We start from the raw sequence: 12,440 nt of genomic DNA, 5'->3' as shown, positions 1-12,440 counted from the left end.
AAATATACCATTCTCTGAGATATTAGGTTTCTCTGGGATATCAGATACTCTAAATTGAATTAACACCATTCAATGCATTAAAGGATCACAGAGAAAAAATAGCTTTAATAGGTAACATTAATTTTGTGGTGTTTGAGTATTTGAATACATGTAATTTGAGTAAGTCCTGATGGCCAGAAAAGTTCCATGGGAAGGTGTTCATTTCGGGTAAGAGCAGCAAGAGAACGCAGCAGTAGCGGACTGCTGTATTCTGTATCATTTGGCTTCAGCTGGGGAGGAAGTGTTGATGGCAAGAGAAATGATGAGACTCCAGAAATTTTCGCTAAGTTCCAGGCAGGAAAGAAAATGTTTTATTGCCTTGTTATAACACATTTCACATCATCCACTTCAGCCTGATCCAATGTCAGTGTATGTGTCCTTCTCATCCTCTGATTTATTTAGTCATGTTCAAATTTTTTTGTTTAATTCCTGTTTGTGCCCTAAACACAACATTTCCTCATGTCATTCCAAGTCTTTCATTGCAGTTCCATTTTTTCCACTTTATCATTCCAAACCCCTTATCTAGCCATTCCCAGTTTCATACCTATTTTCCAGATTATTTTCCATGTTCACTTTTTTCCACCCATAGTTTGCATTCATTTTCAGTTCTGATCCTCTTCTGCTCCTTTGTTCATGATTAGCTCTGCACGTAACTTGTCACTGACTATGTGGCCTCTTGCTTTCTCCTCCTTACACGCAATTTTTCCCCAAGTTAGGTTGTTAACTAATATTGTCAAATTTTTCATGGTCACTGTAACTCTCATTTCATCTTCTGTGCTTTATTGATTTTCATTCTTGTAGTCCTTGTCTGTCCTTGATAACCTACTTGTCCTGCTGCTTGCCGGTGTTCACTATACTGTTGGTTTCTTCTCTTGCCCCCCCAGTTTTGTTTACTTTGTCTGATTATCCGAGGCAGATTCACACCTGCAGTTTACTGATGTGGTAGGAAACTATGCAGACTACAGGAGAGGTAGGATTTGCTCTCAGGTGACACAACCAAGTCCAGCCTGGTCAAAAATAGACACAGCAGCTACATATTGAATGTTGATGAAGTATTTTGGGGATTTAGTTGTTAAAAGTTAAGCCATAAGAGCATGTACAAACTGTTTTCTAAGGCCAAATTGAGTGGATTTTCCAAAGGTGAAAAGGTCACTTAAAGGATTTAATTTATATAAACAATATTTTCTTCAGGTGCAATTTTTGAAAATAAACCGTTCTGATCTTTTCTCTCCCAGTTTGCCTGTTCTCCCTGTCTGGAAGGAAAAAAAGAGAAAAAGGGAAAAAAAAAAAAGTCAGTCCCACGCAGGTACCTCACTTGAACAGATTAATTTTTGGACTAAAGAGCTCAACTTGCTGGAAGTTGCTAGCATTGAAAGGGAAGCCTGAGCAATGAGAAGTGCCAGCTAACTGTAACAGGCGAGGCTGCCAGCCCTTCTGACTGTGCCTGCTGCACATCCAGTTGTTGCAGCTGCAGGTAGTGAAACAAACTGTTTCTGGAACTTCAGTCTTGGGGTGGCAAGTTGTTGTGCTGTTTGTCTGTTGGAGACAGACAACTGGCCCTTGTTGGAGATACTCAGGAATATCACTCAATAGCCTGCTATATCCCTCCTCCCTCCTGCTGTATCAAAGCTTAAAAACAAAACAAAAAATTCTTGTAGTCAGGTGCGAGTAGACATTTTTATTTGCAGCATTTTTCAGTGAAAATGCCTACTCCCAGTTTCATGAAAAAAAGTCATATTCACCATCTGAAACTTTGCAGAGAAGGTAATAGTTATAACAACAAGACGAAGTTACCTGGAAAACCCCTGACTGTGGTTTCTATTAGGAAATAACCTTTCTTTTAAAAAGAAAAAGTTCAGCGTTCTTGTTTGGAGAACTGTTTTCAGTAGTATCTTTAGAATGGCTGTGTCTCAGCACTGGGGGGTGACTTAGCAGGTTGCCTTTTCTATTATTTTGGACTGTTGCGTTATTTTCTTAAGTGCTGTGGACGTTCCGTAGCATCCATTTGTATATTGCGGTTCATAGTAGTATAATGTCATGCGTTTTCCTAAAAATGAGTATTTTGAACTGGTATAATTTAAATACTAAAGTAACATGTTATTTTGAAAATTTTTCACAAGTGGCACTTTTATTAGAGCTGGTTGGTGTTTCTTTGCTATCAGAGGTGCTCCTTGGAGGGCTGCTGATGTTTCTAGGATCATAGAAGAGTGGGAGAGACTTTTCTAAATCAGTTAATTTTTCCTTTCCCAATTATCCTATATTGCTTTATCTATTTGCATAAGAAAGGATTTCTGTATGTTGAACTTACTTCTCACACATGCAGCAGGCTTTGTCACTGATCTGTTACATTCAAAGAAATTTAAATGATGGGCTATAAGGATGAGTGCATGGCAAGTTATATGCAGGCAGAATGTCTTAAGGGTCAGCAAACTGTGTAGATTTAGGAAATCTGGGAAGTCCAGTAGTTATGTTATGTACTGGTAGGATATGGTTGAGAGTCCTGGACTTCTGATAGTATTCCCAGCACTGTGATGTGTTGATAATACTAATACTCAGTACCACTGCCACTGAAGATCCAGTGTGCTCTGTGGCAAACTTGACTAAACCATGCTGCAAGGTGCTGTCATGTCCTACAGCATTTTGTAGAATTTATGAGTGTCAAATAATTCAGTTGAATTATTAAAAAAAAAAATAAATCAGTAGTGTATCTCTTTAATTTGACACATTTTTATATTTCCTTATGTTATTGTTTTTTCTACATGCTGTGAAATTTGAAGGGAGAAAAATACAATACTACTGTTTTTAAGGCAAACTAAAGGTTTTAATTAAAGCCTAGAAGCTTGTGAGGTTTATGGCAGAAATAGAAGGATATCAACAGTTTGAAATTTGTCAGCTGGGGTATGTTACAGTCAAAATTTTGAAATAGCTGATTACAGTGATGGGTGGATGTATTAGATATTAATATAAGCCCACATACATGTGGGCAAACAGGTGATACATGCTTCTGAGCATGAAATTGTATGTAATGAGGCTGGCATCTCTGCATCTGGTTGTCTCATGTGTAGTCCATATTTGGAATATTTTCACAATTGTAGGGCCTTAAAATTAGTTTTAAATTGTAGCACAGCTTATAGGAAGGGAAGTACTCTCTTGATAGAGGCCTCAGTTATTAAATTTGCTTTTCAGACAGAACTGTGTCTTGTCTGTGCTTCTATAGTTACTAATACACTCAATAGTTGCACTGCCAGTAGTGTATGCAAAAAATACTTTTTTTAATCAGTGAGTCATAAAACATACTTGGAACAAGCTCATGACATGGTGCACAAAACCAGCACAAAAACAGCGCACTGTCTTTTTTTCTTTTATGCAATTGGTGGCTGTTGCTGTGTAAGTGGCTTGCTTAGACAAAGGTGTAAGTGGCTTGCTTGTGGTTATATAGAAAGTCTGTAGCAGAGTGAGGGATGCAAACTGTATCTTCTAGATCAGAAGGCATGGTGTTACATGTATATTTTTCCATGGCTGTGCTGGTTTAGACAGCGCTAGGAGGACCTGCTTAAGTAAATTAATGCTGTCTATTAAGTGTCAATAGCATCTAGGCTCCTTAGCGCCATTCAAAATTGAAATAGTATGCAGCTGCCTTCTTTAAGGGCTCATACCACTTTTGAAAATAGAAGAATCAATATACACCAAGTAAAAATTTCAAAAGCATGTAAATGACTTAAAGCTTTAAAGAAGAAGAAGCTGCAATGTCACCACAGTTAATTAGCACATAATTCCCTTGGAGGTGCATTCCTTTGCCAGTGCTGATACACCACTAGTAGTTTTGTGTGTAGACATGGATTTATTTAAATGGGGTTGCCATCTGAAAAAGCATGGACTCAAGACATGCCTAATATGTTGACATTCTTCCTTTCTTGTTTTTCAAGCTGAATTCAGGCATATTAAAAATTCTGGTTCATCTTATCAGAAGCAGACTTCTCTGTGCAATGGTGTAGTTTCAGTGCCATTATACAATTTGATGAGGGGAAGACAAATTGGGAGGAGAAGCTGCTGTGTATAGGAATCAAATGGTGGCATTTTGTTTCTATTGTTGAAAAGGTATGGCCATCTGAATGAAGCCAGTATGGATTTAAATACCTAGTGCTAGTATGCATTTCTCCAAATAGGCCAATATCCCTGCTTCACTTGGTATCAACATGTCTTTCTTGAGACGGTGGTTGTTTAACAGACTCCTGTTGTTTTTCTGCGCCTGTAAACTACCTGGGAACAGAGTAGACTGACAACTCTTCTGAGTACTGAAACATAATTTCCATACCTCCAACAGAATTGGAGAAAAGACCAGTTTTTGTCTTCCTGTTACTGTCAGTGTAAGTATATAAACGAACAAAAACTGAAAAAAGAACTTCTTGAGCCTGTTATGTATGAGAAAAAAGCCAAAATACTCTTTTGATTTGTTTGTTTAAATCTTTTACAGGTGCTCCTTACAACCATTTTTACAAAGGAAATCCAAAATATAGGGCGTTGCTTACAGTAAAGGAAAATGGTTGACTGTATCCATACAGTTTTGCTGTTCTAGCTTGAACACCCAGAGAGACTGTTTTCATTTTTAAAGACTTTCCCTATGTTTTATTTGCTTCCTGCATATATATGTGTCTGTGTCCTGTGTATCAGTCTGCAAATACTTTATTGTGCCATGATATTTTGGGGTTGTACTTTTTAATATTTTTGAAGTTACAGCAGGTGTCATTAGTAATACTTTTTGACTAAATCAAAAGGCTTTTATGTAAGAAGACCACCTGGCAGTCATAGGAAAGGTAAAAGCAAAGAGAAGAATAATAAAGGGAAGAGAGCTTTGATTGTCAAGTTGTCACACACTGCCATAGTTGCACTGGAGTAATGTCAGTGCAGGTCTGTCTGTTCCCTTTGGTATTAGGCTCATCCTAATTTAATACTGAGACAAGGTGCATCAGTGCATGGGGTTTTTTTGTAATAGTATTTGACTTGTAGCTACAGTACGCTTTACTCTAGGTACGCTGATGTCACAGAATCGCATAGGTTGGAAAAGACCTTTAAGATCATCGAGTCCAACCGTAAACCTAACACTACCAAGACCACCACTAAACCATGTCCCTAAGCACCTCATCCAAATGTCTTTTAAATACCTCCAGGGATGGTGACTCCACCACTTCCCTGGGCAGCCTATTCCAATGCTTGATAACCCTTTCAGTGAAGAAAAATTTCCTAATATCCAGTCTAAACCTCCCCTGGTGCAACTTGAGGCCATTTCCTCTTGTCCTATCACTTGTTACCTGGGAGAAGAGACCGACCCCCACCTCTCTACAGCCTCCTTTCAGGCAGTTGTAGAGAGCAATAAGGTCTCCCCTCAGCCTCCTTTTCTCCAGGCTAAACAACCCCAGGTCCCTCAGCCGCTCCTCATCAGACTTCTGCTCCAGACCCTTCACCAGCTTCATTGCCCTTCTCTGGACACGCTCCAGCACCTCAATGTCTCTCTTGTAGTGAGGGGTCCAAAATGTCAGTGCAGTCTAAATGCCAAATATCTGTCTGAAAACTACTTTGCTTAAAATAGGCTAGAAGTTTTGGTTATTAAACATTCTGAATTGTGAGAGCTATCATGCTGACAAGTCTTTACATTTTTATAATTTATGAGTGTATACTTTCTGTTTTCATGGAAGGAAAATTTCTTTTATTTTTCTAGTGTTCAGTTAGTGAATTGCAAGAATTTTAGGGAGTGTCCTCTGCAGTAAAATCTCTTGCTTTACAATTTGACACCATTGGCCAATTGGTGCATTACTTGCATGTGATCCACTCCTATTTTTGCTTTTTGCAATGCTAGAGTAAGTGAAATGTAGCAAGGAGGTATTTGGGCTTCTTTAGGAGTTTATGAAAGATGTTTTTAAGAGTCTTTGTTTTTATTTTATGTGTACTCTTGATTTAGGAAACTTGCTGTCATTGAATTGTTTTGGAATGTGTTTAAGAATGTCCAAATAGCAGTAGGCATGAAGAACTTTATGAAGCCTTTCTTGGCAAAAACTTATATATCCTTTATATCCTTTCCCTTCAGAGGTTAATTTTCACAGCTGCTCTTGTCCTGATCAGATTGGGATTACTGCTCCTATACTTTTTCCACGCTTGTAGTTCCGTGCTTCAGTTGCCATGGGATACTCTGCTTGTTGATTAAGAAGTGTTTTAAGAATTGTATCAGCATTGTGCATTGACTTCCTTTTAGTTCCAAGGTGCAGTTTAAGGATTTGCATGCGATCTTAAGTGCTGAATAGCTTTTGCTTTGCCTGCTAAAGCAGATAAGAATTTATCATGCAGTTTTCTCTGGTGCCCTATAGATTAGATAGTAAAGTACACCCCTTTCCACAGCCTTGTGTCCTTTGTAATGAAGCCCATAATAATTAATCTTTTTAATGGTGCCTGCAGTGCACAAAAGACAGACTTGGTCCTTATCTCAAATGTGCTGCTTGATTTTATTGTACTTGGTTATAAAACCATTGAAGTCAGAAAACTATATTTGATGCTTCTGTCAGTAGTGTTACTAATAATTCTTGTGTTGTCTTTGCATCTGTTTGAATGCCACCGTTCCAGAGTTATCTTCTATGGTTTGGTTTGTCTTGTCTTTATATGATTCTGGTCTGCTTCCATGCTGAAGTATTAGTGCTTTATAAAAATAAATAAAGAAAAAAACCCCACTCAAACTGTCAGTGCTGTCGATGGACAATTACATTACTTTCTCTTGCTCTTTGTAATTTTATTTTAGTATCTTCTTTCAACTTTTAGTGTTCTCTAGTCTCTAGTTTTAAATTTCTGTGTTTTCTGTGTCAAATACTTGATTTGTTGAATGCATTTTGTCTTCTTGTACATTTAACTTTGGATCAAACACCTCAACAGTATTTGTACAGAGTGAAGCTTAATTTCTAAACTGATTAGAGAAGATGTATTTTGTAAAACCTTTGACTTTTGATTTTGGATCATATGTAGCAAATATTGCTAATAGATTGCAAGTTATTTTTGAGTTATATGACATGAATTGTTATCTTGTTTTCTTTCAACTAATCTCATTTCAATTTCATTGTGTTTTTTGTAATTATTAGTTCCTAGCAGCCAGATTTCAAACATGGTGTTTTCTGAGAATTAACTGTAATTCAGCTTTCAAATGACACGTAAAGCATTCATGTTTAACTGGCAGTTGAAAGTGATGGCTGCTTGAAATTTGTTAGAATTGAAGTGGAAAAAAACATACCAAGGTGGCGACAAAAATAATGTAACTTTTACTGTAACTCAAGTGATTAACTGCTTATTAAAAAAATGCCATAGGTGATCTATGTAGGAGCTTGAAGATGAAACAAAATCTTTGTGCTTAACTAGTAGTCCTTGTCCAGTGATCTGAGAATTTTATATTCTGAATCTTTAGTATTTGTTTGTCAGTTACATAATTCGTGGTTATTGTAAAGCATGATTTGTGCTGTTGCCTTTATTTCTCTTACTGTTTTTCCTTATTTACGGTGTACTTGGTATGCAACTATTAATAATACATGTACAGACTACTTCTTCCAGAGATCTCCAGGTGGCATATAAATAAAATGAGTATCAGCAGATAAGACAAATGAGGGAGATGAAGACCAAGTCATCAGTTAAAGAAGAATCTCAGGCTATGGTGTGATTGTTTAGAAAAAGTTGCACAACAGCTTTTTTTGTTATGCTATCTATTATAGACACGTCTGTGGTATTCTGTTTCCTTACCTGAACTCTTCAGCAGACTTGACCATAACTTTACGTATAACCTGCAAACCAATACAGTTCTGTGGTTTTAAAGGTGTAGCCATCATACTTTAGAACGCGATAAAGAGTTAACCTAAATTAACTAAACTGGGTTAACTTAATAGTTTAGGTTAACCCACTTTATTTAACCTAAACTGTAGGACCAAATGACTCCAACTGTTCATCTTACAGTAGTGATCTAAAATACTTAAAAGATTAACTTGCTATTCAAAGTAAGTGTTCACTTGACCCTGACTATCCAAATTGGTCTATTACTGGAAGAGTAGCGGCATTTTTCTAGTTTTCAGGTACATCTGTAGGTGAAGATTGTTTAAAACTTGCAGCTTAATTCTGAATTCAGGTTATTGTTTTGCTTTCCTGTACACAAGGTACAGCCACTGTCGCTTCCGCTGTAAAGCTGGAAGTCTTTTTCCTTGAAAGAAGGGATCCTAACATATTAAAGAGGGAGTTGTGGAAAGAAAAGAGCTAGTTTACTTTTTATTTGAACTCCCCCTCCCCAGAGTAAATTTTTTTTTTAATAGCTTGACAAGAAACTAATAGCACTGTAGTTTCACAAAATCAAGAAGGAACCTTACTGTAAATGTGTTTTCATTTAAGTTATGGTAAAAATTGATACCTTTGGAGTACTTAAGTTACTCAACTCTGGTAATTATTTCTAAATAACCTTTAAATTAGCTAGCTTTTGGGTATTGCTTGGCTGCTTCGGTGTAATTCAGTACGAGACAACTGTTTCCAGGTTTCAGGGAAGGCCTGGTAGCCCACACATAGCTTGTGCTGCTGCTAGCAGTACCTGAGGCAGACTTTTTTTTTTTAACCTTACAATAGCCTTGAGGCTCAACAATGTTAAGGCAAAAGAAAAACTCCAAATAAGAATTAACCTAATCAGCTAGTGAGCAGCTGCAAAGCGTTTCTTCATCCTCATATTGCATGAAATGCTTCTGGCATCCTGCAGAACTGCTGCGAGTAAAGCTCTTGAATGGTGTAGGTGTCATGTGAATGCTTGGAGATACAGATAGGATTTTCACAATAAATATAACTGTTTGTAGATTATTTTGAATAAATATGTAATATATGCAAGTAAGACACTGAAGTCTGAGAATTCGTCATCACAGACTGGTATCTTTGGGTTGAAGAAAAGTAATGTAACTTGTTAAACTTTGTATTTAACACCTGTTAGTGACAACCTTAAGTTCAAACTTACTTTTTTCTATTACTAGGAAAAACAAGGGATTCCCAGTCAGCCAGAATGGAATCTGAAATTGTGCCAAAAATTACCAAAATGACAGTGTCTGGAAAGAAACAATCTATGGGATTTGAAGTTCCATGGTAAGCCAAGCTCTTGTACATCAAGGTACATCAGCAGCTCTTCTTTCAGACTGATGCACCTGTAGCAAGTTTTCTTCTTCTTTTTTTTCTATTTTTTACAGCAGTTTTAGTGTCACTCTCCAGAACTAACCATCTCAGCTTCTTGTTTGACTCAGAATTACTTTCAGAAGATGGTACCTCACGTTTTGAGTTTAACAAATCCTTTCACTATGAATAGTGCAGAGAGGTATCAGCTAGTCAGATTATTTAAACATCCGCTTCATAGAATACTGAACTTTCTTGGGGTTCGTTTATTTTAAATTTAGTTCTCTAAGTGGAATTATGAAATCAATAAATTTTAACTGTAATTGCTTGTTCTTCAAAGGCAGTAGTACATGTAAGAATAATTTATGGGGAAAACACTCACTTATGGCTAAACTTTGCCTTCCTCTGCAGCTTTTATTAACTTTAACAGGTGTCCAGGGTACAACTGTTGTAGAGAAGAAATTGGTCCTCCTTATGCTTTAGCTAAATTAGAGTGGTTGAGCAGTAGTTCTAATTTTATCCTGACTTGGAACTGTTGGGGGGATGTCTCGTGAAAGCATGAAAACAGACATCTGGGTCAGAGTCTACCTACAACAGTAGCCAGCAGTGAATACTTAAAGAAGTATATAAGGACAGGGCATGCGTATTGGGAATACCGTCTGCAAAATATCATTACATGTAGCATTCTGTGGCTCCCCACCATTATTATTTTTTTTTTTTATTAGGCTGTTTCTATTAAGAATGGTTAATGGATTTTTCTTACGTGGGTGTGCTTATTCTGTTTTTGAACCCAATCTTGTAATAGCCACCTAATCTGTGGCAAGAAATTCCATAGTTCATCCTCAGGAAAAAGATTCGCAAGCATAAGCAGTGCCAACATCCCCACCTCATCCCACAGTGTTTGTAGTTCTGATCTGGAAAGCATTTTTGAGAGTAAGAGGGCAGCATGGTCTTTATTTTACAGTATCTTGTGCATGTTTGATAACTGAGTGGAAAGCAAGCAGTTGCATCTACTTAGTCTCTTAAGCACATTTAATACAAGGTGTGAAGCTGATGTCATTATTCCCTTTATACTGCTAAATGCCATTGTGAAGACACATAACTTTCAGCTAGTTAGATGCAATAAGCTCCAAATGAAAAATTTCTGGGCCTTTCAAAAATCCTATTTCTGTGCTGTTTGAGATTTGCAATAAATGAAAGGGAACATAATTCCCCCCCCCCCCCCCCCCCCCCCCTTGCCTCTGCTAATCAGTGACTCTGGGTGTGACAACTGGACTTGATCAGAAAATTCCTATCAACGTCATGGCACCTTCATCTCTGGTGTTTCTACTACACTTCTTATAAGTTGGAGTTTTTCATGGGGACTTCTGTGGATTAAATTAATTTGGATAGAGGTTTATAAAAAGAAAGGAAACTTAAGTGAGTGAAAAAGATCCACCAGCTAGTCCTGATATTAGTGATTGAATTTTTTAGCTGTAATGACTATTTAAAATGTTTGCTTATAAAAAAGAGAAAATACAGAATTTTGTATCTCTGATATTTATTTAGCAACTGCCACACCTTGTGTACCTGTGCCTGCTCTATAGGGAAGGAAGAGATAAGAAGAATGCTTCCTCATCTGTAGACTGGAGTAATTCCTGGATAGGCTAGTGATGACTCAGTCTCTGAGGAAAGGTGGTTGGCTCCAATATGGTTCTCAGGCACTCTGCTTCTCTTCAGGGACCCTGAAATAGTCTGTATCATGCTTGCTTCCAGTTTAGTGACATATTATTTTTTTGTGACAGAAAAAAATTAAGCCTTCAGGACCTGCTGGTAATCCCTTTAAATAAATCCTCAGTATTGTGAAGATGTTTTTTAATTCACCTCACTTATTTAGTGGTACTGCTGAAATACTAATTGAGAACAAGCCTCTTTTGCGGAAGAAGTTGGATGCACATTGGGCATTTAGCTTTAAGTGGGAGGAATGGGTAAGAAGTGGAGTGATTTGTAAAAGAGCACAAGATTTGAAGCCCAGCCAATCCACAGATATGGAAGAAAGCGCAATTTAAATTGTAAAGTTATCTGCATATCTAAAGACCTCTGCTTCAAGGAGTCTGTGATGGCCTCCTTTCTTCTTTTGTCCTACAGGCCACTGTGGAGGCACTGCCAAGGCACTAGGACCTTGACATGATGAATGGGGGAGGAAGTTTTGACCATATTTGCATCATATTTTTCCTTCTCTGCTGTAGGACAGTGGCATTTGCTCTCCAGATTCTTTTCCTAACAGTTGGATCTTGACTAGCTCCTTTCCACAGTCTCTGCATAAAGTCTGTGTAAATATATTGTGGTTAGCTGAAGCACTAGCATTGTCTTGCAAGCTTGTAATGACTTTGTACGCATCCATTTCTAAACTTGAAAAACAAAGCAAACATGAACCTCTGCCTCAACTCCATGGGTATCAGAACTGGGTTTTTTCTTCTACAGTTATCTTCTGGATTATTACAGAATCACAGAATCGTATAGGTTGGAAAAGACCTTTAAGATCATTGAGTCCAACCGTAAACCTAACACTACCAAGACTACCACTATACCATGTCCCTAAGCACCTCATCCAAACGTCCTTTAAATACCTCCAGGGATGGCGACTCAACCACTTCCCTGGGCAGTCTGTTCCAATGCTTGATAACCCTTTCAGTGAAGAAAAATTTCCTAATATCCAGTCTAAACCTCCCCTGGTGCAACTTGAGACCATTTCCTCTTGTCCTATCACTTGTTACTTGGGAGAAGAGACCGACCCCCACCTTGCTACAGCCTCCTTTCAGGTAGCTGTAGAGAGCAATAAGGTTTCCCGTCAGCCTCCTTTTCTCCAGGCTAAACAACCCCAGTTCCCTCAGCTGCTCCTCATCAGACTTGTGCTCCAGACCCTTCACCAGCTTCATTGCCCTTCTCTGGACACACTCCAGCACCTCAGTGTCCTTCTGGTAGTGAGGGGCCCAAAACTGAACACAGTATTCAAGGTGCGGCCTCACCAGTGCCGAGTACAGGGGCACAATCACTTCCCTAGTCCTGCTGGCCATGCTATTTTTGATATAAGCTAGGATGCTGTTGGCTTTCTTGGCCACCTGGGCACACTGCTGGCTCATATTCAGGTGGCTGTCAACCAACACCCCCAGGTCCTTCTCTGCCAGGCAGCTTTCCAGCCACTCTTCCCCAAGCCTGTAGCGTTGCATGGGGTTGCTGTGGCCCAAGTGCAGGACCTTGCAGTT

At 38.3% G+C, this 12,440-nt stretch overlaps 1 protein-coding gene across 1 annotated transcript in view; it reads left to right on the top strand.

Moving 5' to 3' along the window:
* HBS1L (HBS1 like translational GTPase) overlaps positions 1-12,440 on the top strand; it is a 65,288-nt gene that overhangs the window by 27,613 nt on the left and 25,235 nt on the right. Inside the window, exon 5 of the mRNA XM_075498784.1 lies at positions 9,063-9,171. Within this exon, the coding sequence (XP_075354899.1) occupies positions 9,063-9,171 (109 nt within the window). The remainder of the gene's footprint in view (positions 1-9,062; positions 9,172-12,440) is intronic.

Source organism: Mycteria americana, chromosome 3 (genome assembly GCF_035582795.1).
Source record: "Mycteria americana isolate JAX WOST 10 ecotype Jacksonville Zoo and Gardens chromosome 3, USCA_MyAme_1.0, whole genome shotgun sequence".
Taxonomy (NCBI): domain Eukaryota; kingdom Metazoa; phylum Chordata; class Aves; order Ciconiiformes; family Ciconiidae; genus Mycteria; species Mycteria americana.
Note: the sequence above shows the minus strand (reverse complement) of the source record. Positions and strands in the feature narration are given on the sequence as shown.